Source organism: Hyaena hyaena, unplaced genomic scaffold (genome assembly GCF_003009895.1).
Source record: "Hyaena hyaena isolate Hyena2069 unplaced genomic scaffold, ASM300989v1 scaffold_18, whole genome shotgun sequence".
NCBI lineage: Eukaryota > Metazoa > Chordata > Mammalia > Carnivora > Hyaenidae > Hyaena > Hyaena hyaena.
Genome location: NW_024080649.1, coordinates 7,160,876 through 7,185,907, shown reverse-complemented (window position 1 = coordinate 7,185,907; position 25,032 = coordinate 7,160,876). Strand labels below are relative to the sequence as shown.

The 25,032-nt window shown below is 46.9% G+C and overlaps 1 protein-coding gene across 1 annotated transcript in view; it reads right to left on the bottom strand.

The window, feature by feature from the left end:
- The window catches only part of ST3GAL2 (ST3 beta-galactoside alpha-2,3-sialyltransferase 2), a 45,573-nt gene that overhangs the window by 3,824 nt on the left and 16,717 nt on the right, over positions 1-25,032 (bottom strand). Inside the window, exons 2-4 of the mRNA XM_039223521.1 lie at positions 9,126-10,522; positions 6,018-6,211; positions 360-539 (exon numbers count right to left, since the gene is read on the bottom strand). Coding sequence (XP_039079452.1) covers positions 360-539; positions 6,018-6,211; positions 9,126-9,464 — 713 coding nt within the window. The 5' untranslated portion in view covers positions 9,465-10,522. The remainder of the gene's footprint in view (positions 1-359; positions 540-6,017; positions 6,212-9,125; positions 10,523-25,032) is intronic.

Sequence of the window (25,032 nt, the reverse complement as noted above, 5' to 3'; positions counted from 1 at the left end):
CCCAGGTTCCCAGTTGCAATTGGGCAACTGTGTCTACGATTGGGCAACTGTGTCTAAAGAAAATTTTCAGAAGGCAGAGCTTCCACAGTCTGGAGCCACCTCGAGGAAAGGAGACCGAAACCTTGCTACCCTTTCTACCTACAGGAAGCTGGCTGTCACTATGCAGAAAGTGACACTGAACAACCTGTGGCCTCAGCTAACCTACCACTTTGGGCTCTCTCTACTATTGCCTCCCTCCTCACCACCCCTCTTGGTTAAAATATTCAGTTACAAGAATTCTAAGAGCCAATTCCTGCGAAGACTCTTTTCAAAATGCTCCTGTCACCCATATTCCACTCCCAGTCAACAGAGCGACTTACAATCGGATCTGCCCCGTGGACAAAGCGCTGGCAATCCATAGTAGGTCCAGGGCTTTGAAGGGCACCAACACAAAGCTGACGTTGGCGGGCAGGTTCTTGGCACTCTCGGGGTACATGAAATGGTGAGTAGTTCGGCTGCCAACATCCTGCTCAAAGCCCACAGTTGGCGCCTGATTCATCCTGCAAGGACAAGAGGGTGACATGAGAACAAACCACCATGGAAAGTGGTACAAGATTTTTAAGTTTATTTATTTTTAAATGTTTTTTAATTTATTTTTGAGAGAGAGAGAGAGAGAGAGAGTGTGTGAGCAGGAGAGGAGCTGAGAGAGACAGAAACACAGAATCTGAAGCAGACTCCAGGCTCTGAGCTGTCAGCACAGAGCCCAATGGGGGGCTTAAACTCGTGAACTGCGAGATCATGACCTAAGCTGAAGTCAGACGCTTAACCGATGGAGCCACCCAGGCGCCCCATTAAAGTTTATTTATTTATTTTGAGAGAGAGAGAGAGAAAGTGAGAGAGAGCAGGAGAGGGGCAGAGAGAGAGAGAGACAGAGAAAACTTCAATCAGACTCCATGCTGCCAGCACACAGCTTCATGCAGGGCTTCCATGAACTGTGAGATCATGACCCGGGTCCAAAGCAAGAGTCAGGTGTTTAGCCAACTGAGCCACCCAGGTGCCCCTGGGCAAGATTCTTAGAGGCCAATTTGGTTCTAGCCATCAAAAATATAAATGGGTGTACACTTTGACCTAGCAATTCCATTTCTAAGTACCTATCCTATAAAAAATGGTTGTATAAGTCTGCAAAGACAAGTACACAAAGATATTCACTGCATTATTATCTACAGTAGTGAAAAGAGGAATCAATTTAACAAGAACTGGGTAGCTTGGTCAGTTAAGGTTCCAACTTGGGCTCAGGTCATGATCTCATGGTTTGAGCCTTGTGTCGGGCTCTGTGCTAACAGCTCAGAGACTGGAGCTTGTTTCGAATTCTGTGTCTCCCTCTCTCAGCTCCTCCCCTGCTCGCACTCAGTCTGTCTATCTGTCTCTCAAAAATAAACAAACATTAAAAGAGAGAACTGGTTAATACATTTTGGTGCACTTATATAACGGAACACCATGTAGCCATGAGAATGAGTGAATCAGATTTACTTGTACTGGTACAAAATAAGTCCAAGAACTATTCAGTGAAAAAAAAAACAAGTAATGTGAGGTGTTTATCCCATTTCTTTCCTTTTAATATATATCTTTTGAATACTACTATGTGCTGCAGGAAGGAATTAACAACACACGAAAGGAAAACTTAAAACTAGATAGTGTGATATCATTTTTTGTACAAAAAAAAAAAGGAGGCACACAGAGCAAAAGGAAGAAGGAAGAAAGAAAAAAACATACTTTTAATGTGAATAAAAAAATCGGGAAGAGTATTACAATTGGTAACAAAGGTTACTCTTGGGAAATGGGATGGGGAGGGGTAATTCATTTTTTAGTATATAAATTTATTTCAATTTTTAAAAATGTTTTATTTATTTCTGAGAGAGAGAGAGACCGTGAGCAGGGGAGGGTCAGAGAGAGAGGGAGATATAGAATCTGAAGCAGGCTCCAGGATCTGAGCTAGCTGTCAGCACAGAGCCCGACATGGGGCTCGAACCTACAAACTGTGAGATCATGACCTGAGCCAAAGTTGGACGCTCAACCAACTGAGCCACCCAGGTGCCCCAACAATTTTTTAATGTTTATTTATTTTGAGAGAGAGAGAAACAGAGAAGGAGTGGGGGAAGGGCAGAGAGAGAGGGAGACCCAGAATCTGAAGCAGGCTCCAGGCTCTGCGCTGTCAGCATGGAGCTGATACCGGGCTCGAACTCATGAAATGAGATCATGAGCTGAGCCAAACTGGGATGCTTTACTGACTGAGCGACGCAGGTGCCCCCTGGTATATATATTTCTATGCTTTTTCCCTAATAACAAGATATTTATTACTCTTACAAATTTCTTTCTTTTTTTGGAAAAGAACAGCCTTCTATGGCTTCAACCTTACCTGGCTGCTCTGTCCTCTTTCCTAGAAGACAGTGGAAGCAAGATAAGAAGTTGAAGCATTCCCTCAGCCCCCAGGATGGATGGCAGCCTCTATTCCACCAGCACTAGCCACTTTGTCCCTGTATGTCAGCGGCTTATCTGCCTTTCTATTCCAAGGTCATGAGGGATGCTCCAAGTTCTGACAGTGCCCACCTGGGCTGTCCACTGGTGATGTGCAGTGTCGGTGTGTCTCTCCCATGCTGCCATGGAAGAACTCAGAAACCCGGAGTGGGCTCACCACCCTCCTGGGTATAATAAGCCCAGAAGGCTTCTACTTCCTTTCAACTTGTGCAAAACATAGGATCAATAAAATCAAAGCTTCCTCTTTTGGTGAACATCTTCAAAACAGGTGATCCAGCTTTAAACAGAGACCTGTTGGTCTTTTCTGCTGTGATCATGTATGAGAACATTCCTGTCTTGTATAGAGCACCTTGCAGAATCATGACTGCCCAGATAGATGACCATAACCTTGCCCTCCAATGGGGACAAAGGGACCTGGGAGAGAGACAGCAAAGTCTCCATGTGCTTTCCCAGCTTTTTACGCCTTTTCTGTAAAACCAGGATGAACGTTACCTGTACTCAACGTGGCTGGCACCACTTAGTTAGGCTGGGTGAAGACCTCCTGTGTCACTGGGGCTCCCACAATGCCTTCCTCCTGCCCACCTCCCCTTGATGGCACAATCAGTAAGAGCATGTCCAGGATGCCCCACCACTGCTAGTCATATTGCTGTAGCTCTCTGGTTCCCTTCCCTGAGGGACTAGAGAATGTTTGGGGTTGGGAAGCCATAAAGCCTGAGAATGGCCTGATTTGAAACTAGAGAGTGAGTCTTTGTTCTTGGCCACTTCACTTTTAGTTCGGCTCAAGCGGAAGCCTAGAATCTTCTCTGCAGGACCAACTGTGCTCTGGCCTCCATTTCTTTAGGTTAACTGCCCCTCTGCCTCCTATCTGGGCGCCCCTCTGTTTTCCTGGTCTTTAGGGTTCAGAGATATCATCTCTTAGAAAGCCTAAAACTATCTTTTCCCATATAGTTATAACAGTTTGCTGGGGCTACTAGAGCTCTACACACAGCACTGGTGTCCTTTATCATCAGAGCCACAGTCTGGGTCTGCCTCCTGTCACATCAGCCCTTGGGTCCGTGAGGAACAGAGCGGTTTAGGATGGTGTTTCTCAGCTGCCTGGGGTATGTCACAGGGTAGCAGGAAGTGGACAACTTGGGTTGGTGACACTCAAGTTGGCTGGGGCCTGGACTGGGCAGGAGCTGGGGTCAAGGTTCACTGTGGTGAGCACCTAAGGAAAAAACCTCCTCTCACCTGACATGGAGAGGCCAAACTTGTCCCATAGATCAAAGGGCTACAAGTGTCCCAGGTTGGCCTCTAAAGACACCCTCACCCCACCCCACCCCCACCATCTGCCTTTTCCATTGCATCTGTAGCCACAGTCTTGAGGAATACCCTTCTTAGACCTGGCAGGCAATATCATTGCTTCTACCTCCCTCAGGTCTCTCTCACCTGCTGGGCAGGCACCAGCTTTCTAAAATCTGAAAAGGAATGGAGTAAGAGTTCTAAAAAAGATGTTTCAGAGCCTCTAAGATAGAAGGAAGGAACACGGCATGATTTTGAGGACAGGATTTTGCTTTGAGGCTCTGATTCATTCTGAAGAAGCCAAGCCCTAGAAAGGCGCCAGAGCAGGATACAGGTTGACCAACATCTCCATGATTCAGGGGAAAAGCATTCTAGAATTCTATCTGTTCCTGGTCGCCTCTATACACCAAAGCAGCACCTGAGGGCAGAGGCAGGGGAATGGTGGATGTGCATTCATGTGTAGGGTTTGGTATCTGGTCACGTAGTCTCTTTCATTCACTCATGTATTAGGGCGAGCCTACAATCTGCCAGGTGCTTGTTCTAGGTCTGCTGACTGGCTGAGTGAGGCAGGACCAGCTCAACTCCATTTGAAGCTGTCAGCAGGGCTCAGAAGACATATAGAAGGAGGAGGCAGCTGGGGGGTAGGGTAGAGAAATATGGGAACAGCCATCATCTCACTGTAACTCAACTCGACAGGGTCTTTTGTTGGTCCTGCCAGGGACCAGGGAGGTGTCCCCAGTGGTTCCAAACCAAGACATGGTTATAAGGAAAGAGTCACCTTCACTACCATCAGGCTGTACAGATCACCAAAAAGCCAATTCAATCTGGGTCACCCCTTCCACAAAGCAGTTCTGGGGTCCACTCCAAAACACACATCTCCTAGCCTGGTACCTGTGAGGGAACATCTGTGAATTCCTTTCTGCAGCCTCACCTGACCAGTATCACCAAGGTGTCATAGCAGCCAAGCCTTTTTGTCTGCTTCTACCCTGGAGCTTCCCAGTCACCACTGACGTGCATAATGAAAGCATCCACTTAGTACAGATGGCAGGGCAGCAGAGGCAGGAGCTTCAGGCACTCAAGACCATTTCCCTGGGCTTCCTGAGAGTCCTAGGGCTGCACTGAAGTGATGGATGCCTCCTTCCCCACTCTCGGCCACTGTCTCTGGGTAGAGAGAGTCCCCTCTCAAGCTCCCAGCTTGCCTCTCTTACATTCTGAGTGCCAGCAATTGGAGGATGGGGAGAATCTCAGGTGGCTCTGGGTTCCTGGATGGGGCCTAGCAGACCTCCTCTCCCCGCCACCCCCTTCTCAACATGAGAAAGGTTTTGCAAGGAACGGTGAAAGCCTCAGAGACACACTGCTGCCTGGGTGTTGCCATGGAAACAGCAACAGTTTCTAAGACAAAGCCCTTCCTTCGCTTCCTGGGAAACCTGGTCTTTCTGCAATGCTCATCCTAAGAGATGCCTAGTGAAAACTTAGCATTTTCAGTATCTTTACTCTTAAGGCTCTTTTTCCACCAAGGAGTGGGATGGAAGGATCCCCACTGTGCCATTTTCTGTCCCCAAGTCTAAGGAAAAAGTCAGAAAACACAGGTTCAGGAACAGAATGAGCAGCCTGGGTTGGAGTTACAAGTCTACCATGTAGCCCCTGTTCACCTCCAGGCTCATAGCTCTGTGTCTCTGTCCGAAATGAATGCCTTTCCAGCCCCTCTCCTTTCCTCAAGGCTGGGGAGAGATGTTTGTTAAATGAATCTGCCCCACATAACCTAAACCTTATGAAATAAAGGTGAGGGACAGCAGCCTAGAGCAAGCACTGAGCAGTTTCTCTTCCTGCCCAGGACCTCAGTCTTCTGCAAGTCTGCCAGGAGGAACCATCTGTGACTATTAGTCAAGACATTAGTGTGGGGCCCTCACTCCTGGCCCAGCACTGAGGGGACCAGGCAGGTGGGAGTTTTCACCAGGAAACAACCAGGGGTCTACTCTCAGCCCTTCGGAGGCGTTCAGGCTCAAAACTGAGTGCAGGCCTCAAGCAAAGTATAGAATGGGAATTCTGCCTCCCCATCTACCCAACAAATAAGAGCGAGAGACTCAAGCCTTTACAGAAGGTTCTGGTATCAGAGGCTCACAGCAGTGGGCAACTCCTACACTGCCAGACAAGTCTATAGAGGCTAGTGCCTCCTTATGGAGGCCTGTCCTGGGCCCATCCTTGGGCTCCCTGGGGCTCACCTCATGATGAAGTTGTGCCCATCCACATCTGGACCGTAGCCAGAGCCCCGCAGGTTGCCCGAGTTCCCCACCACGGCACAGCGCCGGCACTGGTGGGGGTCCCGGAAGCGGTAGGGGTTCTCGCCTGGCACTATCTGGAACAGCTTCTCCAGTACCTCGTTGGTGTTGTGTGACTTGAACTGGGGCTGCAGCATCTGTGGACAGGAGGGGAGAAGGAAGGAGAGGGAGGGGTGAGCAGGGAGGGATTCCTGCCTGTCTCCCCTTCCTGCCCTCACCCTCTAGTCTCAGTCAGGGAAAGGGAATTCTGTCTCAATAGTGAGGACGCGCCCCCTCTCCCACACAGCAAAGTTCCCTTCCGAGGCGGGTTCCCTGCTCATCAGGCGCATGCTCTAACACACTGGAGGGGGGCTCAGGGGTCCAGGGGTACTGCAGAGCAGATATCTGCTGGGCTCGTCATGCCTGCAGAGGCCCCTGCTCTGCTGTCCTCTCAGGGAAGTTATGAGTCACAGGAAGAGTCATTTTGAGGTGCAGTTAATGTGGAAAACCCTGCCGAGCTTCGAGGGCTTATTCCTAACCCGCCTACAGATGGCGCCTCTGGGACTCAGACTGAGGGCTCAAGGTTAGGAAAGCTCATCTTGCTACTGACATCTTGACAGGGATAACTGGAGCCACCCCCCTGAGCCCTGGGGGAGAGGAGTGGGGAAGGCAGAGAAGTACAAAATTCTTTCAAAGTCAGAATGGCTGGAATGAAACTGGTTCCCTGTGCCTCCCACCACCAGTAACTGTGGAAGACCATGAAATGAAGCTGGGGCAGCCCTCAGATGCCAACACACCAGGCAAGTAACTGCGCAGGAGTGAAGTGTCAGATGGGGCCTATGAAAAACAGGAGGTCCCATCAAAAAGGAGTGAGTTGACTGCTGCTATGTTGGAATGTGAGCATAAAAGCACCAAATTTTCCAGTGTTTCAAGAGAAACTGAAAATACGGATTTCACATGAACTATCCTGATTTCCTAAATGTTAACTAATGCAAATATTTAAACTTTTTCTTAATGTTTATTTATTTTTGAGAGAGAGAGATACACAGAGCACAAGGAGAGGAATGGCAGAGTGAGAGAGAGGAAGACTCAGAATGTGAAGCAGGCTCCAGGCTCTGAGCTGTCAGCACAGAGCCCGATGCAGGGCTCGAACCCATGAACTGTGAGATCATGACCTGAGCTGGAATCGGATGCTTAACCAACTGAGCCACCCAGGGGCCTCACTAAATGCAAGTATTTTAGAAATACTGAGCAGGAGCACATGAGTGGCTCAGTAGGTTAAGCATCCAACTCTTGATTTTGGCTTAGGTCATGATCTCACGGTTTGTGAGTTTGAGCCCTGCATCGGGCTCTGCACTGACAGCAGGGAGCCTGCTTGTGATTCTGTCTCCCTCTCTCTCTGTCCCTCCCTGGCTTGCTCTCTCTCTTTCTCAAAAATAAATAAAACTAAACTAAAAAAAAAAAAAAAAAAAACAAAACACTGAGCAGACTGGACTTGGCTCACAGACCACAAATCGGTACGGTAGAAACTAGGGCTTTAAAATGCTCTATGGTCAAAGCCATAACATGGGGACTGTGGCTGAACAGGAGCTGCTCAGGGGGATAGAATAAATGAAGGGGATGGAGTGGGCCTACTTCTCTTCCTCTTCTCTTAGCACAGGAGCACAGGAAAGTTTCCTAAGAACAAGAATATGAACTGAGGGTGGAGAGGAAGCTAAGCTTGAGATAAGAATTTCTAAGTTCACAGCAAAAGGGAGTGACTGTGGGGAATAGGAGAGAAGTGGCTTCTGCTGCGTCTTGGCTAAGACACACCCTTGGTGCTTCAACAGCCCTGAGTTCCATCTCTACGGGAAGGAAACTTGGCCTATCCATTGGTCTACTTCTGTCTACTTCTGCCCAGGATCCTGTTCTGGCTCTAGGTGGCCACCACCTCAGGCAAGCTCTATGCACTATCTGAACCTTGCTTTTCCTCACAAAATGAAGGCTGTGACTAAGACGAACAGACGAACTCTTCGAGCCCTCCAGGCTGTCACAGGAATGGCCCATGGGGCTCCTGGTGATCCTTGCTCTGTAGATTTCCCCATTCTTAGGGACTTGGACAGGCTGAGCCCGGAAGCAGGGTCTGTGAGTTGCTCTGATAAGCCTGATCACAGGAGCCCCTCCTCACTGCTTCCCTAAATGTGAGAAGGAGCAGGGAGTTGTCATCCTCTCTATTTGCCAGCTGGGGAAACCAGGAGGTGACTCCCAATCCCCTAGTGGGGAATGCAGGTGGCCTGCGGGGCCCTGGGCTAAGCACTGACACTGCTCCACCTGACACAGTGTGGCAACCAGATGGCCCCCGGAGAGCCTGGGGAGTGACATTCCAGAGATGACAGGGATGAGGTAAAGGGAGTTAAAAGCAGCAGAAAGGTGACAGGATCCAGATGAGCAGGGCGGCTCAGGCATACCTGTCCACTCACCCCTTGCCCTTCCTCTCCCTTATCCCCCAAAGGAACGGACAATGTTTTCTTATCCCAACCCAGAAGAAAGTCTCTTCCAGCAATTGTAAAAAACTAAGTGGGTGGCCTGCATGGTGTTTAAAATTCTTGTGAGCCAACATTTACAAATTAGGATATTTAGCAAGAAACTGTGGACTTCCAGTTTCTCCTGAAGGGTCAGAAAAACCAACAGTGATGGGTCACATCCCTGCAGAGCACAAGTCTGCTGCAGCTGAGGGGGGCTGCCTCCTTTACAAAGGGCGGATGCTCTCCCCTCCATGGTCCTTACCTCTCATCATCTTCCTTCTCCGGGCCTGTATCTCCTATGTTACCTCCCTGGCCTAGTAGGCATTTCTGGTCTCTGCTCAGCCTCTACAGGCACTGAAAAGTAGTTCTCTCTCCTTCCAGCCCAAAGCTTGCTCTGCCTTTCAGAATTTGTGACCTTAGCAAATGGCTCTGGTCAAATGGACCAAATGCTTTGTCAAGGCTCAAGAAGGCAGACAGCCGAAATCCAAGAGGGGGGTTGAAGAGTGACTCCCAAACAGGGGGACAGAAAGGGCAGCAAAGGGGAGGTAGGAAGGGCTGCAGCTCTCACCATCCACCACCTCTGGACATCTGGAGGCAGATCCATGTTCTCTCGTGTCCACACAGGGGAAATGTTGCTGTTGAAGTGGCTATCAAACCAGTCAGAGGCACCGGCGTCACCCATGCAGCGGCGGCAGGCACAGCTCTTGCCGGGGAGCCCCTCCTTGCTGAGGCGCTGCAGGCCAGCATAGCCAGGCACCAGCTTTACCCGGTGGGTCCCGCCCAGGGCCCCAGAGTCCAGGTAGGGCAAGGTGGCCATGCTGTGGTGGGAGTAGGTGAAGAGCAGTGACATGATGAACACCAGCAGGAAGGCCACAGAGAGGAACCACACCCGCAGGGAGCACTTCATGGTTTGGCGCCCCGGGGGGCTAGACCACCGGCTTGGTGGGCAGAGGGGTGTCACCGTGGCCACTCCTTTCCCAGCTTACTAATGGGGCAGCCACAGGGTAGCCTGCCTTTTCCGGCACCATGTGCAAAGGGCATAGGGGCACGTGCTGAGGAGGGTATAGAGGCAGGGGTCCCTCACCACACCCTCCCTCAATGTAAGGAGAAAGAATGTAGGCAGGAGTGGCTCCCCTGTCCCTGGGCCACTCGGGCCCCTGCTTATGGCTTCATCGGGTCTCTCTGTTACTAGCTGGGCCACAGAGGCTCTGATTCTCCTGCCGACCTGGTGAGGGGGAGGTCAGTCCATTCCAGCCCTCTAGTCCCTTGGGGTTGCTGGCTGCCAGCTCCGGGGGCCCCCCTCTTTGGTGGCTCGAAATGGTCCAGTCTGGGGCATTCGGGGTCCTTGTGGTTCATGAGCAGACACGGAGGCGGCCCCTCGTCCCCTGCAGTGGGGAAGCCTTTGAACCCCAATCACAGCAGAGAGCACATGAGCTTCAAGTGGCCTGGATTCCATCCAAGAGTTGTCCCCACCTCAGTTGGCCCTCCTGGCCCAAACCCTCCACTGGAGGAGGGAATGATGCCCCAGTCCTGAGAGAAGAAACCCAGAAAGCTCTGTGGGTGTCAGAAAACTCTCCTGCAGACACCAAGATCCTCCTTGCACTAGGTTCTGCCCTTCCGCTTCCCATTCGAGGCGCTGCTCCCTTCTCTTGATGGTCACAGCCCCAACTGTGGTTGCAGGGGGGCTCACAGAGCGCCTGCTCCTGCTGTGAGGTCCTCCAGAGCCTGGGGACAGCTGCTGCTCAGCAGGGATCTGCTGTGAATGCCGGCTGGGTCAGCTGAGCTTGCGCCGAGCTCCCTGCCAGGGCCCAGGCCTCCTTGGTACCGCTGGCCCAGCCTCACAGGCTGTTCTGCCCATCCCCACTCCCCTGAGGCCTGCTGTCCCGCTGTTAGCTCGTGCTAGCAGTAATCCTCTGGCAGGTTCCCCCTTGCTCTCGTCAGATGCCAAGCTGCCACAGCATGACCCTGAAATTGCAGAGAGGAAAAGTAATATGCAGATAAATCGCACACATGCACACATGCTCTCCCCTAGCCCCGCCCTCAATCCCAGAGGGGACAAAGCTAGCAGGAGAGGAGACGCCCACTTAACCAAAGGGTGAACAAAAGAAAGGGCTGTCCCTCTTACCACCCACAGATAGCTCTCGGGCCTGCAGAGGAAGAGATTAGCCCGCTCTCCTCACTTATCAGCCAGAAAGTAAACAAGGACATAAAGTGATTTCCTTGGAGTCCATGGCGAGTCACTGGAAGGACCAGGTTCAGAAAATTCTTAGTCTAGCTGTGTGAGGTTAATTTCAGGTGAAACTGAAGATAAAATGGCCCAGAGAAAAGATCACAGGAGACTGCAGGCTCCCCACCCTGGTGCTCTCTACCCTCTGAGTAGTTTTGAGAAGCCCCTCTGTGCAAGAGAGGGGTCGGTGGGGGAGGGCTGGGCTTCTGCCCTGGGATTTGCCTTCTCCTTTCCTGGGTGTGGGCTCTGGATGAGGCATTCCTGGGTTAGCTCAGTGAACTATTAACAATCCTTCCAGCTCTGGTGTCAGGATCCAGGGGTGTTGGGCTCAGTGTTCCCACCACACAGCCATCTGGACAGTTGCCTTCATCTGTGTGTTTGGATGAAATGAACGCCAGGGTCCCTGGGGGCACAGGCAATCTAAGGCCTTGGGCTGCCCTAATGGGCAAGAGCAGGAAGAAGAGGCTAGCAGTTTAGGGATGGACTCTTAAGGAAAGGAATTTGAATCCATGCCATGTGCAAAGGAGCCTGGGCAAAAGTCAGAGACAAGGTTGAAAGTGGAGGCCCTGAGCCCTGGCTCCACGCCATAGGGAGCACTTAAATCTGGCCGCCTGCCCGTCCTCACCAGCTCTTCTCCAAATCCAGTTAGCCCCAGTTCTGACCTGGCTCCTGGGCCTCACAGCCCTTTGCTGAAAAGCTCCAGCCAGCCAGCTCTTCCAGGGTCCTCTGGCTGCAGCCAGCAGCTTCAGAGAAGGCCTCTCAGACTCTGTTCAAGAACCTCAGCTGCCCCCTTCACTCATGGCAGCTCAAATTTCTGGAGCCGAGCCAAACCACAAAGCCATCAGGGAATGGAACTAGCACGTTCCAATAAGGAAAACATCATTCGGGGTGGGGTAACAGTGATCACAGAAGTAAAGGAACTTGCCTAAGGTCACAAGCTTGTGACTGGAGGTGATAATGATAGACCTGTGTCCAGGTCTATCTGGCTCCAAAGCCTGTGACTGGCCAGGGCACAGAAAGAGGCCTGTGAGTTCTTTGAACTACCAAAGGGTTCAGGGACAAGTGACAAGGAGACACAGAAGGTGGTTTCCAGGGCCTAGAGTGACGCTTCCCCAACATGTCTCACCCAGGGTGCTTGGCTCTGATTCCCAGGGGGCCAGCAGCACTGGCTCCAAGGTACTTTGCTTCTGATGTTTTACTGCACCTGTTTGGAAGTTACCCAGTGCTGACCCTTGTGAAGTGCTTTCATACACCTTGTTTCCTCCAGTGGACTCCCCATGCCCTTCAGGTGCCCACTGCCTAATTCTGGTTTCTCCCCTCACTGCTGCTCTGATGTTTCCCGTGAAGCCCATGCATACACACACCAAGAAAACAAAGTTGGATGGAAGGTGCATGCTCTGGTACCCACAAAGGGAAGCAGACCAGTCTTCAGGAGGCACCTGGCTGCTGGGGACTTGTTTGTTCATTCAGCAGATATTTAATGGGCTAGCACTGGGCATGGGAACAGTGTGGGACTGGACATACCCATCCTGTCCTCACGGAGCTTCTGATCTAGTGGCAAATACAAAGGGAAATTACAAGGAGCCATGAGAGAGAACAAAGAATGCAAAGAGAATGAAGAGGAAACAAGACTGACCTGTTAAACATAGAACAAGTGGGCCCATGAGGCAGAGGAGGGTGGTGAGGTGTCAGAGAGGAAGGCGCAGAAGGCTGAGGGCTGGCCACAAAGGCTTTGAAGGGATTAGGATTTATTATGAATCTGACAGCAGGGTTTTGAAGAGGGCCGTATCATGACCTGATTTACATTTTAAAATGGGCTCTTAGAGGAATTAAAAAAAAAACAAAACCCTCCTATTTTACCCCCTCAACCTCCCCTCTGGTAACCATCAGTTTATTCTCTATAGTGAAGAATCTGTTTCTTGGTTTGTCTCTTTCTTTTTATCCATTTGCTCATTTGTTTTGCTTCTTAAATTCCACATACTAGTGAAATCATATGGCATTTGTCTTTCTCTCACTGACTTATTTCACTTTTAACCATTCATCTATTGATGGACACGGACTGCTTTCATAATTTGGCTATTGTAAATAATGCTGCAATAAACAAAGGGGTACATGTATCCCTTTGAATTAGTGACTTTGTATTCTTTGGGTAAATACCCAGTAGTGCAATTGCTGGCTCATAGAGTAGTTATATATATATGTATATAGGTATACACATACATATATATGTATACATATGTGTGTCTGTATAAATTTTTTTTAAAGGATTCATGTGCAGCAAGGAGCCCAACGTGGGGCTTAAACTCATGACCGACATCAAGACCCGAGCTGAGATCAAGAACTGGACCTTTAACTGACTCATCCATTCAGGCATCCCAGTTCTATTTTTAACTTTCTGAGGAACCTCCATACTGTTTTCCACAGTGGCTGCACCACTGTACATTCCCACCAACAGTACATGAGTGTTCTTTTTTCTCCACGTCTTCGCCAATACTTGTTTCTTGTATTGTTGACTTTAGCCACTCTGACAGGTATGAGGTGATGTCTTATTGTCATTTTGATTTGTATTTTCCTGATGGTAAGTGATGTTGAGCATCTGTTCATGTACCTGTTGACCATCTGTATGTATTCTTTGGAGAAATGTCTTTTATGTCTTCTGCCCATTAAAAAAAACTTTTTTTAATGCTTATTTTTGAGAGACAGAGAGAGACAGAGTGCGAGCAGGGGAGGGGCACAGAGAGAGGGAGACAGAGAATCCAAAGCAGGCTCCAGGCTCTGAGCTGTCAGCACAGAGCCTGATGCAGGGCTCAAACACACTAACTGTGAGATCATGACCTGAGCTGAAGTCGGAAGCTTAACCAAGAGCTACCCAGGTGCCCCTCCTCTGCCCGCTTTTTATTTTTTTATTAAAAATTTTTTTTTAATGTTTATTTTTGGGAGAGAGACAGATCATGAGCAGGTGAGGAGCAGAAATGGAGAGAGACACAGAATCTGAGGCAGGTTCCTCAGCTGACAGCTGAGAGCCTGACATTGGGCTCAAACCCACAAGCCATGAATCGTGACCTGAGCTGAAGTCGGATGCTTAACCAACTGAGCTACCAAGGTGCCCATGTTTAAATTGGATTATCTGGGGCGCCTGGGTGGCTTGGCTGGTTAAGTGTCTGACTTCGGCTCAGGTCATGATCTCACAGTTCGTGGGTTCGAGCCCCGCATCGGTCTCTGTGCTCACAGCTAGCTCAGAGCCTGGAGCCTGTTTCAGATTCTGTATCTCCCTCTCTCTCTGACCCTCCCCCACTCACACTCTCTCTCTCTCTCAGAAATAAATAAAACAAAAAAAATTGGATTATCTGTCTTTTGGGTGTTCATTTGTATAATTTCTTTATGTATTTTGGATACTAATTACTTTATTGGATATATCGTTTGCAAATATCTTCTCCCATTCTGCAAGTTGCCGTTTAGTTTTGTTGATAGCTTACTTCATTGGGCAGCTTTTTGAAGTAGTCCCAATAATTTGTTTTTGCTTTTATTTCTCTTGCCTCAGGAGACATATCTACAAAAATGCTGCTATGGCCAACGCCACAGACCTTATTGCTTGTACTCTCTTCCAGGATTTTTATGGGGAAAAAAAAAACTAACAGTACCAAGAATTGGCAGAGGATGTGGAGTATTAAGAATACTCACACACCACTATTGGGACAATAAGTTGGTACAATGCTTTGGAAGATAATTTGGTATTACTTAATAAAGACAGAATAAGGATATCCCAGCGGTGTTTTGTGTTTTTTTGTTTTATTTATTTATTTATTTATTTTTTAATAGTTCATTTATTTTTGAGACAGAGAGAGACAGAACATGAGCGGGGGAGGGGCAGAGAGAAGGAGACACAAAATCTGAAACAGGCTCCAGGCTCTGAGTTGCCAGCACAGAATCCGATGTGGGGCTCGAACTTATGAACAGTGAGATCATGACCTGAGCCAAAGTTGGACCCTTAACCGACTGAGCCACCCAGGCGCCATGTTTTGTTTTTTTTTAATTTTTTTTTAAAATTTATTTCTAGAAGAGAGAGAGAGACAGCACGAGCAGGGGAGGGTCAGAGAGAGAGGGAGACACAGAATCTGAAGCAGGCTCCAGGCTCTGAGCTGGCAGTCAGCACAGAGCCCGACGCGGGGCTCGAACCCACAAACCGCGAGATCATGACCTAAGCAAAAGTCAGACGCTTAACCGACTAAGCCACCCAGGCGCCCCCATGTTTTGTTTTTTAAAAGAGAAATTAAAAACCATCTTTCTCACAGAAAACACAGTGTGGAAACAGAATCCAAGAGTAGAAATTTCCCTTAGTTTTCCTGAGCTAATTCATTTTATGACTTCCTTTGTGTGAGTATCTTCAGAGATTAATCTTCCTCAGGTTTAGGTGGGAATGAATGCTTTCTCTCTGAAAGGCTAAATATTTAGAATCACTGAATAACAAATCCAGGGTATTCAGCCTGCTTGTTATTCTAAGCAGATTTAAAGCTTAAGGTGAAGCCTGACAACAGGTTAAATATACTATTTCATTTTTTCCCCCCGAATCTCACCCTTATTTGAGACAATCTATTTTTTCCCCTGGGGTTTAATTCATATGCAATAAAATGCAGTGTCTTTCAATGTAAAGCTTGATGAATTTTTACCTATGCGCACTTCTGTGTAGTCACCCATTAGAAAACACACAGCAATGTCCGTTACCCCTAAAAGTTCCCTTGTGGTCCTTTCCAGTTAATATCCAGCAGTCCACCACTTTTCTGATTTCTGTCACCATACGTTACATTTACTTGCTCTTGAAATTCAGAGAAACACATATTACGTATTCTTGTATGCCTGGCTTCATTTGCTCAGTGCAGTGTTTTGGAGGTTAATCCACACTGTACGTATTTGTGGTCGGTTCTTTTCCATGTTTGAGTTGCTTCCAATTTTGGGTTGTTATGAATAAAACTGTCCTGAACTTCTTGTATACGTCTTTTTGTGGACACTTACTCTTATTTCTCTTGGGTAAATACCTGGCAGTGGAATTACTGGGGCATAGGATGGTGTACGCTAAACTTACTAGAAACTATCAATTTTCAAAGTGGCTGTAGCATTTTATATTTCTTCCTGTGGTATACTGGAGTCCCATGTGTTCCATGTCCTTGAAATTTTCTGTTTTTAAAATTTTAGGCCTCCTGGTAGATGTATAATCAACTCTGGTATTTCTACTACCATACTTATGGACATATGCAGCAAGAGACATACAAGGATGTTGAAGATACTACTTGGTAATAACTGAAAAATGCAAATAACCCAGATGTCCCTTAGAATAAAATGGGTAACTTGTGGTACATTCAAGTCATATAGAAAAAGCTCTAGTTTCAGACATCAACAGGGATGAATATGACCAAAAAACTACTATGTCGAGCAAGAAAAGTAAGTCAGGGATGAATGCCAATAGTAGGAGTTCATAAAAGTTCAAATGTATGCAAAACTAGGCATATGCCTCTCTATATATAGAAGATAAAACAATAGAGAGAATCAAAGAAATGACGTAAAATTCAGGAAATTCCTCTGGAGGGACGGGAAGGTACGTAAGATCAAGGAGTGGCCTACAGAGGCTTCGGAAGTACTGGGTAATGTATTACTCCTTAATTTAGGTGGTGGGAACAGTATTTTTATTTTGATTCTTTTTTAAAAATTTATTTTGAGAGAGAGAGCAAGTGAGAAAGTGTTCACGAGTGAGCAAGCAGGGGAGGAGCAGAGACAGAGAGAGAGAGAGAGAGAGAGAGAGAGAGAGAGAGAGAATCCCAATCAAGCTCCATGCTCAGTGCAGAGTCTGATGCGGGGCTTGATCTCATGAACCATGAGGTCATTACCTGAGCTGAAATTATGAGTTGGATGCTTAACTGACTGAGCCACCCAGGTACTCCTATTTTCATTCTTTAGAGAGGGAGAGGGAGAGAGAGAGAGAGAGAATATATGTATGATATAAAATTTCCAGACTAGACCAATTCATAAAGCAGTGGTTGCCTGGGGGAGTTGGGGAGTGACTGCTAATGGCTATGTGGTTGCCTTCTAGGTGATGAAATGTTCTAAATTGTTTGTGGGGATGGATGCATAACCATGCAAATAGACTAAAACCCACTGAATTGTACACTCAAAATGAGTGAACTGTACAGTATGTGAATAATAACTCAATAAAGATGTTGCCAAAAAAGGGGGGGATGGAATGAAGTGGAATGGGGTTAAGTTGGGAGATACTGCAGAATATTTGTATGCTGGTAGAGGAAAAAGTTAATGCTGCAGGAAAAAGGGTACAGTGGAGAAGCCAAATCCTTGATAGTAAGAAGGGATGAGAGCTGGTACCTACATGGAGAGGGTCTGCCTGAGAAACAGGAGGCAACACAGGGCTGGGGCACAGACACACGGAGGGATTCAGTAGTAGGAAAATGAGGGTCTCTTCATTGTTGGGGCTGGAGATTTACAGAGATCAGATGTGAAACAGGCTTCTCAGAGAGAAAGGAAGTCACATGGGAATTTTAGTAGGTGGCACAGCAATGCTGCCTGGTTTGTGGTCATAAATTTAGCATATTTGGTGAGACTACTGAACAACAAATGTCCCCTAAATGGCTGGCCGAGCTTGAGATGCTGAGACTGAACTGAGGAACCAGTGACCAGAATCTAGAAGGTCAGCGGCAGCACAGGCCTTGAAGAATGGATGGTCTCCCTCCCCTAGACCTTCTATCAGTCAAGGGATGCCACTTGAGTAACCATTACAAGCTAAAGGGGGCCTTTAGCTTACAGGTAGAGGAGAGGAAAGGCAGGTGTATGGGATTGAGCAGCAAAACCTGTCCCAAAAGGAGAACAGGGAGCTTTTGGAAGCTAGGGCGGTTTTACAGCCTCTCCTCCGGTCAGTTCCCAGGAGACAAGCCATCGAATTAACCTAATGAAGCACAGGATAGCACAGCACCAGACCAGCGCAGCTGAACACAATCTTTTTGGCAGGCAGCGAAAAGAAATGTCAAAATAAGGCTTGGAGGATGGTGAGAAGGGGGGGCTTGAGTCTGGAAGGAATGAGGAGAAGGAAAAAACTACCCAGCAAGATGCTGACAAAGTACCCTCTTTCCACCCACTGACACACAGCCTGAGGATGTGTCCCAGAGCCTTAATATGAAGGTATCAACCGCAGATTACTCACATTGCATGATGCTATATGAGTTTCTGAGCATTTGGGGGCAGAGCCTCTCATTTAGTATTCACAGAAGTCCCAAGATTAACTCAATGAGGTCAGCCAGGTGGTAAGTGACAGAGCTTTAATGCCACTCCAGGCCTGATGGCTCCAAGGCCACAAGTACCCACTGGCTACCAGACAGGCTCTTACCAGTAACTGGGGTGCAACAGTTGAAGGGCTCCGTATGCCCCAGATCCCTGCCAACTAGCAAGCCAGCAAACTCCCTGCCTACCCTGGCAGAAGGTGGCTTGGGGGGCCAGTCACTGTTTTGAGGAAGACAACTGACCGTCTCAAACCCAGTGAGGTATGTCCTTGACGTGCCTGAGAACTGGTTGCTTCACCTCTGCCTGTTCAGCTAAGTGAAGTCATCTTATTGCAATATCCTGGCACCAGCCTCTGGCACAGCTCCATCCCAGTTTTCCTAGTGACTCAGGCCCTCCTTGCACCCCAGTTATATACCCTAAGGCAGCCTCTGCCTCTTGAGGGCCTCCCTTCCCTGACTTGACATCCAGTCTGGACTCAGCTCTGCTGATACTTCTGCTGCTGCTGCTCAGAGTTAGTAGTCCGGAAACCAGAGACCATGAGTTAACAAATTTCCTCAAACCCACGGTCATCTCTGGCTAATTTTAAATTAGGTCCTAGAAAAATAAACTATCAGTCTTCACTATGAGGGGATTAATGTTGTCCTTTAAGAGGCTGGACTCAGGTGTGGGACAGGGTGGAGCAGGGGAGCACCAAGATGTGCTCCACTCTGGCCCAGCTCTGCTCCACACTCACAGGGTCCCAGTGTGGTTTGTTTTTATCAGGGAAAAGTCCAGAAATTCACTATACATATCCATACTAGGGAAGGAAGAAAAGTCTAGAAAAAGAACGTTATCTCAAGAGCTGGGCAGACAAGGCCTGACAGAAACAGTTGGGGAGAGAGAGGAAAAGATAAGGCAAGGAACAGAAAGACATTTAAAGAACACAACCACCTGGTGACAAAGGCCAGAGCCGTTCCTGATAAGTCCCTGAGTTTCACTGACAGGTCTCTCCATGCTCCAGACTACTTATTCGTTTTTTATCCAATATGATAGGTTTTTTTTTTAAACAAGAGTATAATCCACTACATTTATGTATTTGGACTTCTGTTATTATCTTTGTGTTTTCTCTTTCCTATTTCTTTAGTTCTTTTTTCTTTTCCCGATTTCCATTGGATTGGCATGCTGTGCTCTCCCTGATCCCACCATTCTTTTTCCTCTTGGCTTGGAAATTAGATTTCTCTTTTTTTTAGTGGTAGCTTAAATTGTTAGCATATATACATTTTAAAAAATGAAGTCTGCAAGTTTTCAGCTGTGCTATTCCCTTGAACAAGGCAGCACCTTGGTGTGATTTAACAATGAAATCCCCTACTTCATTATACTTTACTCTTCCCTGACAATGTGGTCAACAATTTTAGTGTTTTTTTTTTTTAATTAAAAAACAAATTAGACACTGGATTTTTGTGTGTTGTCATCTGTGGCAGGCACTGTTGGTTGCCTAAACAGCAGCTACTCCCCTTTTTTTCTTGGCAACAGAATCCTGATTTTGTTCAGGCAACAAAGGAGTCAGTACCAGGAGACGAGGCAAGCCTGGTCAAGGCCAAGCACAGGAAGTCTGTTCCCTTTTATCTGGAATTGGTCTAAGGATGGACCAGCTCAGGCCAATGAGACATAAGGAGATGGCTGCAAGGACTTTCTTGGAAAGATCCTCCTTCCTGAAAAAGAGGCACATTCAAAAGCTTCCTCTCAGCTAGCATCTCCTTGCCTTCCTCCTTGGGATGATACAGGGTAATGATAGGATGCCTGGAGCTGCAGCAACCATCTCAAAACCATGAGGAGTGAGGCTTACACCCTGAGGATGGCGGAGCAGAAAGATGGAATGGTCTAGGGTCCTTCATGTCACTGTCTCGACCCTGGAATTCCCTACCTCCATATTTCTCATTATAAGTAAATTAAGTATTTTTTCAAAGTTTAAGTCACTGTGGGTTATTCTGTGTACCAGAAAGCATCCTGATATACTGTCCTAAAGTTAATTAAACTTATCAACATTATGTGTCAATTTCTGTTCTCTGTGATGGCGCTAACAACCTGCTCCTTTTCCCAGGTTTATTTTTTTTCTTCATGAAGTATACCTTTGGTAGATCTTTTAGGAAAGTCCAGTAGGTGGTAAAACTGCCCTAGCATGTTCAGAAATACCTTTATTTTATCTTGTTCTTAAATGATAGCGGGGTGTAGAGCTCTAGCTTCCCTAAGATAACCCTTCAATCATCTTCTGGTGTCTAAGTTGATGAGATTAGCCTAATCGTTATTCCTTTGAATTCTTATTTGCTACGGTAGTTTTTAATATTTTCTCTTTATTTTTGCCTGCTGTTTCACTATATTATGCCTAGATATCTATTCATTGTTTGGTACTCGTGCTGTCTCTTCAGTTCTGGAATTCTCAGCCATTTTCTCTTCAAATATTAATTCCTTGCCATTTTCTTGACTCATATCTGGAATTCCTATTAGGTACATGCTAAAGCCTGTCAATCTGTCCTCCTCATCTATGTTGTATTCTAGACGGAGTCCCCAATATTAGCTTCCAATTCATGAGTTCTCAGTGTCCAGGCTAGAGTTCTATCTATTGTTTCAAATTCGAATGACACTATTTTTCACTGCTAGAATTTTTAGTAATTTTCATACTGACATTTTCCTGTTTCTTTTTCCTTTTGTAACTTCCCTTTTTTTTCTTTAATGGATTTCATGTTTCCTTACTTCTTCAAGGGTCTTTTTTTAAAAGTTTATTTATTTGTTTTAAGAGAGAGAGAGAGAATATGTGAACAGGGGAGGGACAGAAAGAGGGGGGAGAGAGAATCCCAAGTAGGTTCCATGCTGTCAGCATAGAGCCCAATGCAGGGCTCAGTCTCACAGACCATGAGATCACGGCCTGAGCTGAAATCAAGAGTTGGCATTTGGGGGTACCTGGGTGGCTCAGTTGGTTAAGCGTCCGACTTTGGCTCGGGTCATGATCTCGTGGTTCAAGCCCTGTGGGCTCTGTGCTGACAGATCAGAGCCTGGAGCCTACTTTGGATTGCTTGTCTCCCTCTTCTCTGCCCTATGCCTGCTTGCGCTCTGTCTCTGTCTCTCAAAAATAGATAAATGTTAAAAAAAAAAAAAAAAAAAGAGTCCACACTTAATCTACGGAGCCACCCAGGCGCCTCTAAAGACATTTTCTTTTTTTTTTTTAATTTTTTTTTTTTTAATGTTTTATTTATTTCTAGGAGAGAGAGAGACAGTGTGAGCAGGGGAGGGTCAGAGAGAGAGGGAGTCACAGACTGAAACAGGCTCCAGGCTCTGAGCTGGCAGCCAGCACAGAGCCCAACGCGGGGCTCGAACCCACGAACCGCGAGATCATGACCTAAGCGAAAGTCGGACGCTCAACCGACTAAGCCACCCAGGCGCCCCTCTAAAGACATTTTCTAATTACTCTGTTATTTTCATTTCTTCTGAGGTAAATTTTTCTTAGATTTTTATAGATTCTTTTTTCTCATTAGTTTCCCTCGTGTGTTTCTAAACTTTAGTGTATAAATCCATCTTATCTTCTATATTTTACTTTTGCCTCACTGTCTAGGGGTCTTCACCATTGTCTCCCTAGGTCCTCTGGCTCTAGAATCAAATCTTATAGCACTCACTCAGCTTAGGTCCAGGATGTGAGGTTCTTTCTCCCTTGGTAAGCATCTTGATAAATAAGCCATAGCTCCAGGTCAGGGTGGGAAGCAACTTTTTTTTTTTTTTTACCTACTTTCCCAGCCCGAGTTCAAGCAGTGTATACAAACTCTAATTCCATGCTTCATGCGAGGAACTTTATAGTTCTGTTACCCCCAGACTTCTAGCTGCTTCCAGACTCAGAGACTAGCAGGCCTGCAGCTTCAGCCCCGCTCTCCTCTTTGTGTTTCTGCTCCATTTCTCATTACAGGGATGTTTGTCATTTTGTGTGTGGGGAAGGAGGGGGAGTGTATGACTATGTTTTTAGAATTTTATCTTCTTGTATATTACTGCTAAGTGTTTAGATATAAATTTATAGTGCCATCTTGACTTGGATGAGTTGGATTAAACCATCTGTACCAAGTAACTGGGGATCTCTGCCAATACCAGTCTCCTGGGAAGGCATATCAAACCATCTCTAACAAGACTCACAGAACTCTAGCCAGAACTCTGAAGGAAGCTGATTTAGAGAGCCTAGGGTAGCTTGCTGATCAAGAATCCCGGTTAAAACTGTTCTCCCATCCACCCCATTTTCATCACAGTCCATCCTGGGGGTAGGGACGGGGTGGGCAGACGCACAAACAGGATCTTTCAGATGTGGTCTGACTAGGCCTTCACAGGGGAAGGCCACCCAAGCCATCAGCCCCTCTTCCATACCACCTGACCACTTCACACTCTTTTATCTGGCCAGGAAAAAAGGCAAATTGGCCATGAGGCTACCCATGATGAAAGGCCCATCTGACTCTTTGAGTCTCCAGCCTGCCTACAGCAGGCCCAGGTTTTTGTTTCAATTGTATCAGGAGAGCGGTGGATTGGGGCACCTGGCTGGCTCAGTTAAAAGGACAGGCGACTCTTGGGGTGCCTTGGTGGCTTAGTCGGTTGAGCCTCTGATCCTGATTTCAGTTCAGGTCATGATCACACTGTCTGTGGGATTAAGCCATGTGTTGGGCTCTGTGCTGACAAGATGGAGCCTGCTCAGAATTCTCTCTCTCTCCCTCTCTCTGTCTCTTCCCTGCTCTTGTGCACTCTCTTTCTCAAAATAAGTAAACTTAAAAAAAAAAGACCAAAGAAACTCTAATATTTAAAAAAAGGAAGGGGTGGGGCGCCTGGGTGGCTCAGTCAGTTGAGTGTCCGACTTGGGCTCAGGTCATGATCTCACAGTTTGTGGGTTCGAGCCCTATGTCGGGCTTTCTGCTGACAGCCAGCTCAGAGCCTGGAGCCTGCTTCAGATTCTGTGTCTCCCTCTCTCTGACCCTCCCCTGCTCATGCTGTCTCTCTCAGAAATAAATAAAACATTAAAAATTTAAAAAATAATAAAAAAAGGAAAGGGTGCCTGAGTGGCTCAGTTGGTTGAATGGCCCACTTCAGCTCAGATCATGATCTCACTATTCGTGGGTTTGAGCCCCACATCAGGCTCTGTGCTGACAGCTCAGGGCCTGGAGCCTGCTTCGGATTCTGTGTCTCCCTTTCTCTCTTCCCCTCCCCTTGCTCTCTCTCTCTCTCAAAAATAGACATTGAAAAAATTTTTTTTTTCAAAAAATAAAGAAAAAAAGAAAAAAGAGCAGGTGACTCTTGACTCTTGATCTTGAGGTAATGAGTCTGAGCCCCATGTTGGGTGTAGTGATTACTTAAATAAACAAACCAATAAATAAATTAAATAAATAAGTACAAAAACAAACAAACTTAAAAAAAAAAGAAGAAGAAGAGCAGTGGATTCAGGAGCCAAATTCTAGTCCAGGCTGTCACTAGGCAGCAAGCCACTTTTTCTTTTCAGGCCAAGATTCTTGAACAATCACAAGAAAGTAATTCTATTTCCACCCTCTTCCTCTGTGAGATAGAGAGGACTGCTGTCCACCACTTTGACTTCTAAGTCATCACAATCTACTTTCTTGAATCAGACACTTGCTTGTCTCATTAGGCTTGTAATGCATCCCAAAGGTTCTGCCCTCAGCCCTTTTTGCTTCTTTCCCTTACCTAACCCTTCCAAATCGGTTGCTGCCTTCTAATCTGAGTTTTAGACCTACATTCTCAATTGCCTCTTCAGCATGTCCTTATGACACTTCAGACTTAACAAACTCATCATCTATCTTCCTGCATTCAAAAGCATGAGATAGGGCACCCATTAGGGCCAACATCAACCTCTTTAGCATAGCAAGCCTAAATCAGGCCACCTTCTTAAGCCTCATCTCTCACTATACCCTATCCTCTAGGGGTTATGAACTAGTTTGGACCACAGGCCAAATCTGGCCCATATTTTATTAAGATCATATACAGAGGCTAAAAAGACACATATTTGTCTATCTCCTTCACTCAAAATACAAACTCTAGTTGTACAAAGGCCATGTTTTTAATTCATCATTTCTGTATCCCTGTGGGACCTAGCACCGGCCTACATCAAAAAAATACTTGTTCAGCTGAGTATCATCTCCACATACAACCCCAGGATTATAAGAATTAGAAGAAGTCATGGTAATAAAGAAATGCTTTGAAATCATTTTATAAATCATTATATAAGTATGCAGATGGAAGAGATAATTATATTCTGCCCCCACTCTTTCAGTTCTGACATTCTAGAAGTGAAAGCTTTCTCCTTCTTGTGGACCACCAAGAAACATGTGGCCTTAGGTACAAACCAGATTTAGCAAGTCAGAGGCAATGGAAAAGATGTTTTATAAATGGCCAAAGGGCCCCAGTCTTAAGTTTCTGTCAGCAGGGACACACCACGCGTGCTAAAATGAACTCTCTCCAGTCATTCCCCTAGGCACTGCAGGCTACTGGCTGCATTTCCCCCTAGCCAGGTCTTGGAAGATCTCCCATCTGTTTGCTCCAGCTCAAAGCCCCTTTCCAGTCAAGCCTCCCCATAGAAGAAAGCCCCTGGAAAAACTTGGACTCACATTCTGGCTTTGCTACTTGTCAGCTATTAACTGACAAGTAATTAACCATTTAACCTTTCTGATCTGTGTCTTATCTGTCAAATGGGAATCTCATCCATCTCTGTAACAGTTTTTGTAAGGATGAAAGGTGAAAGCTTCTAGCTCAGAGCCTGTGCTCCTGGGTTGGGTGGGTTTAGGGCCACAGTTCTGTCAGCCCCAGTTTGGGGCAACTCTTCTGGGCTGGAGCCCCATGACCCTGGATAGGCATCATGAGGATAATCCCCACTGCACAGCCCTGGCTCAGGTCCCTCAGCACCCTACCCCATCTCCAGTCTTCCCTGGGTCAGCATCACCAGGGTCTTGCTCCAGAGCTTCCT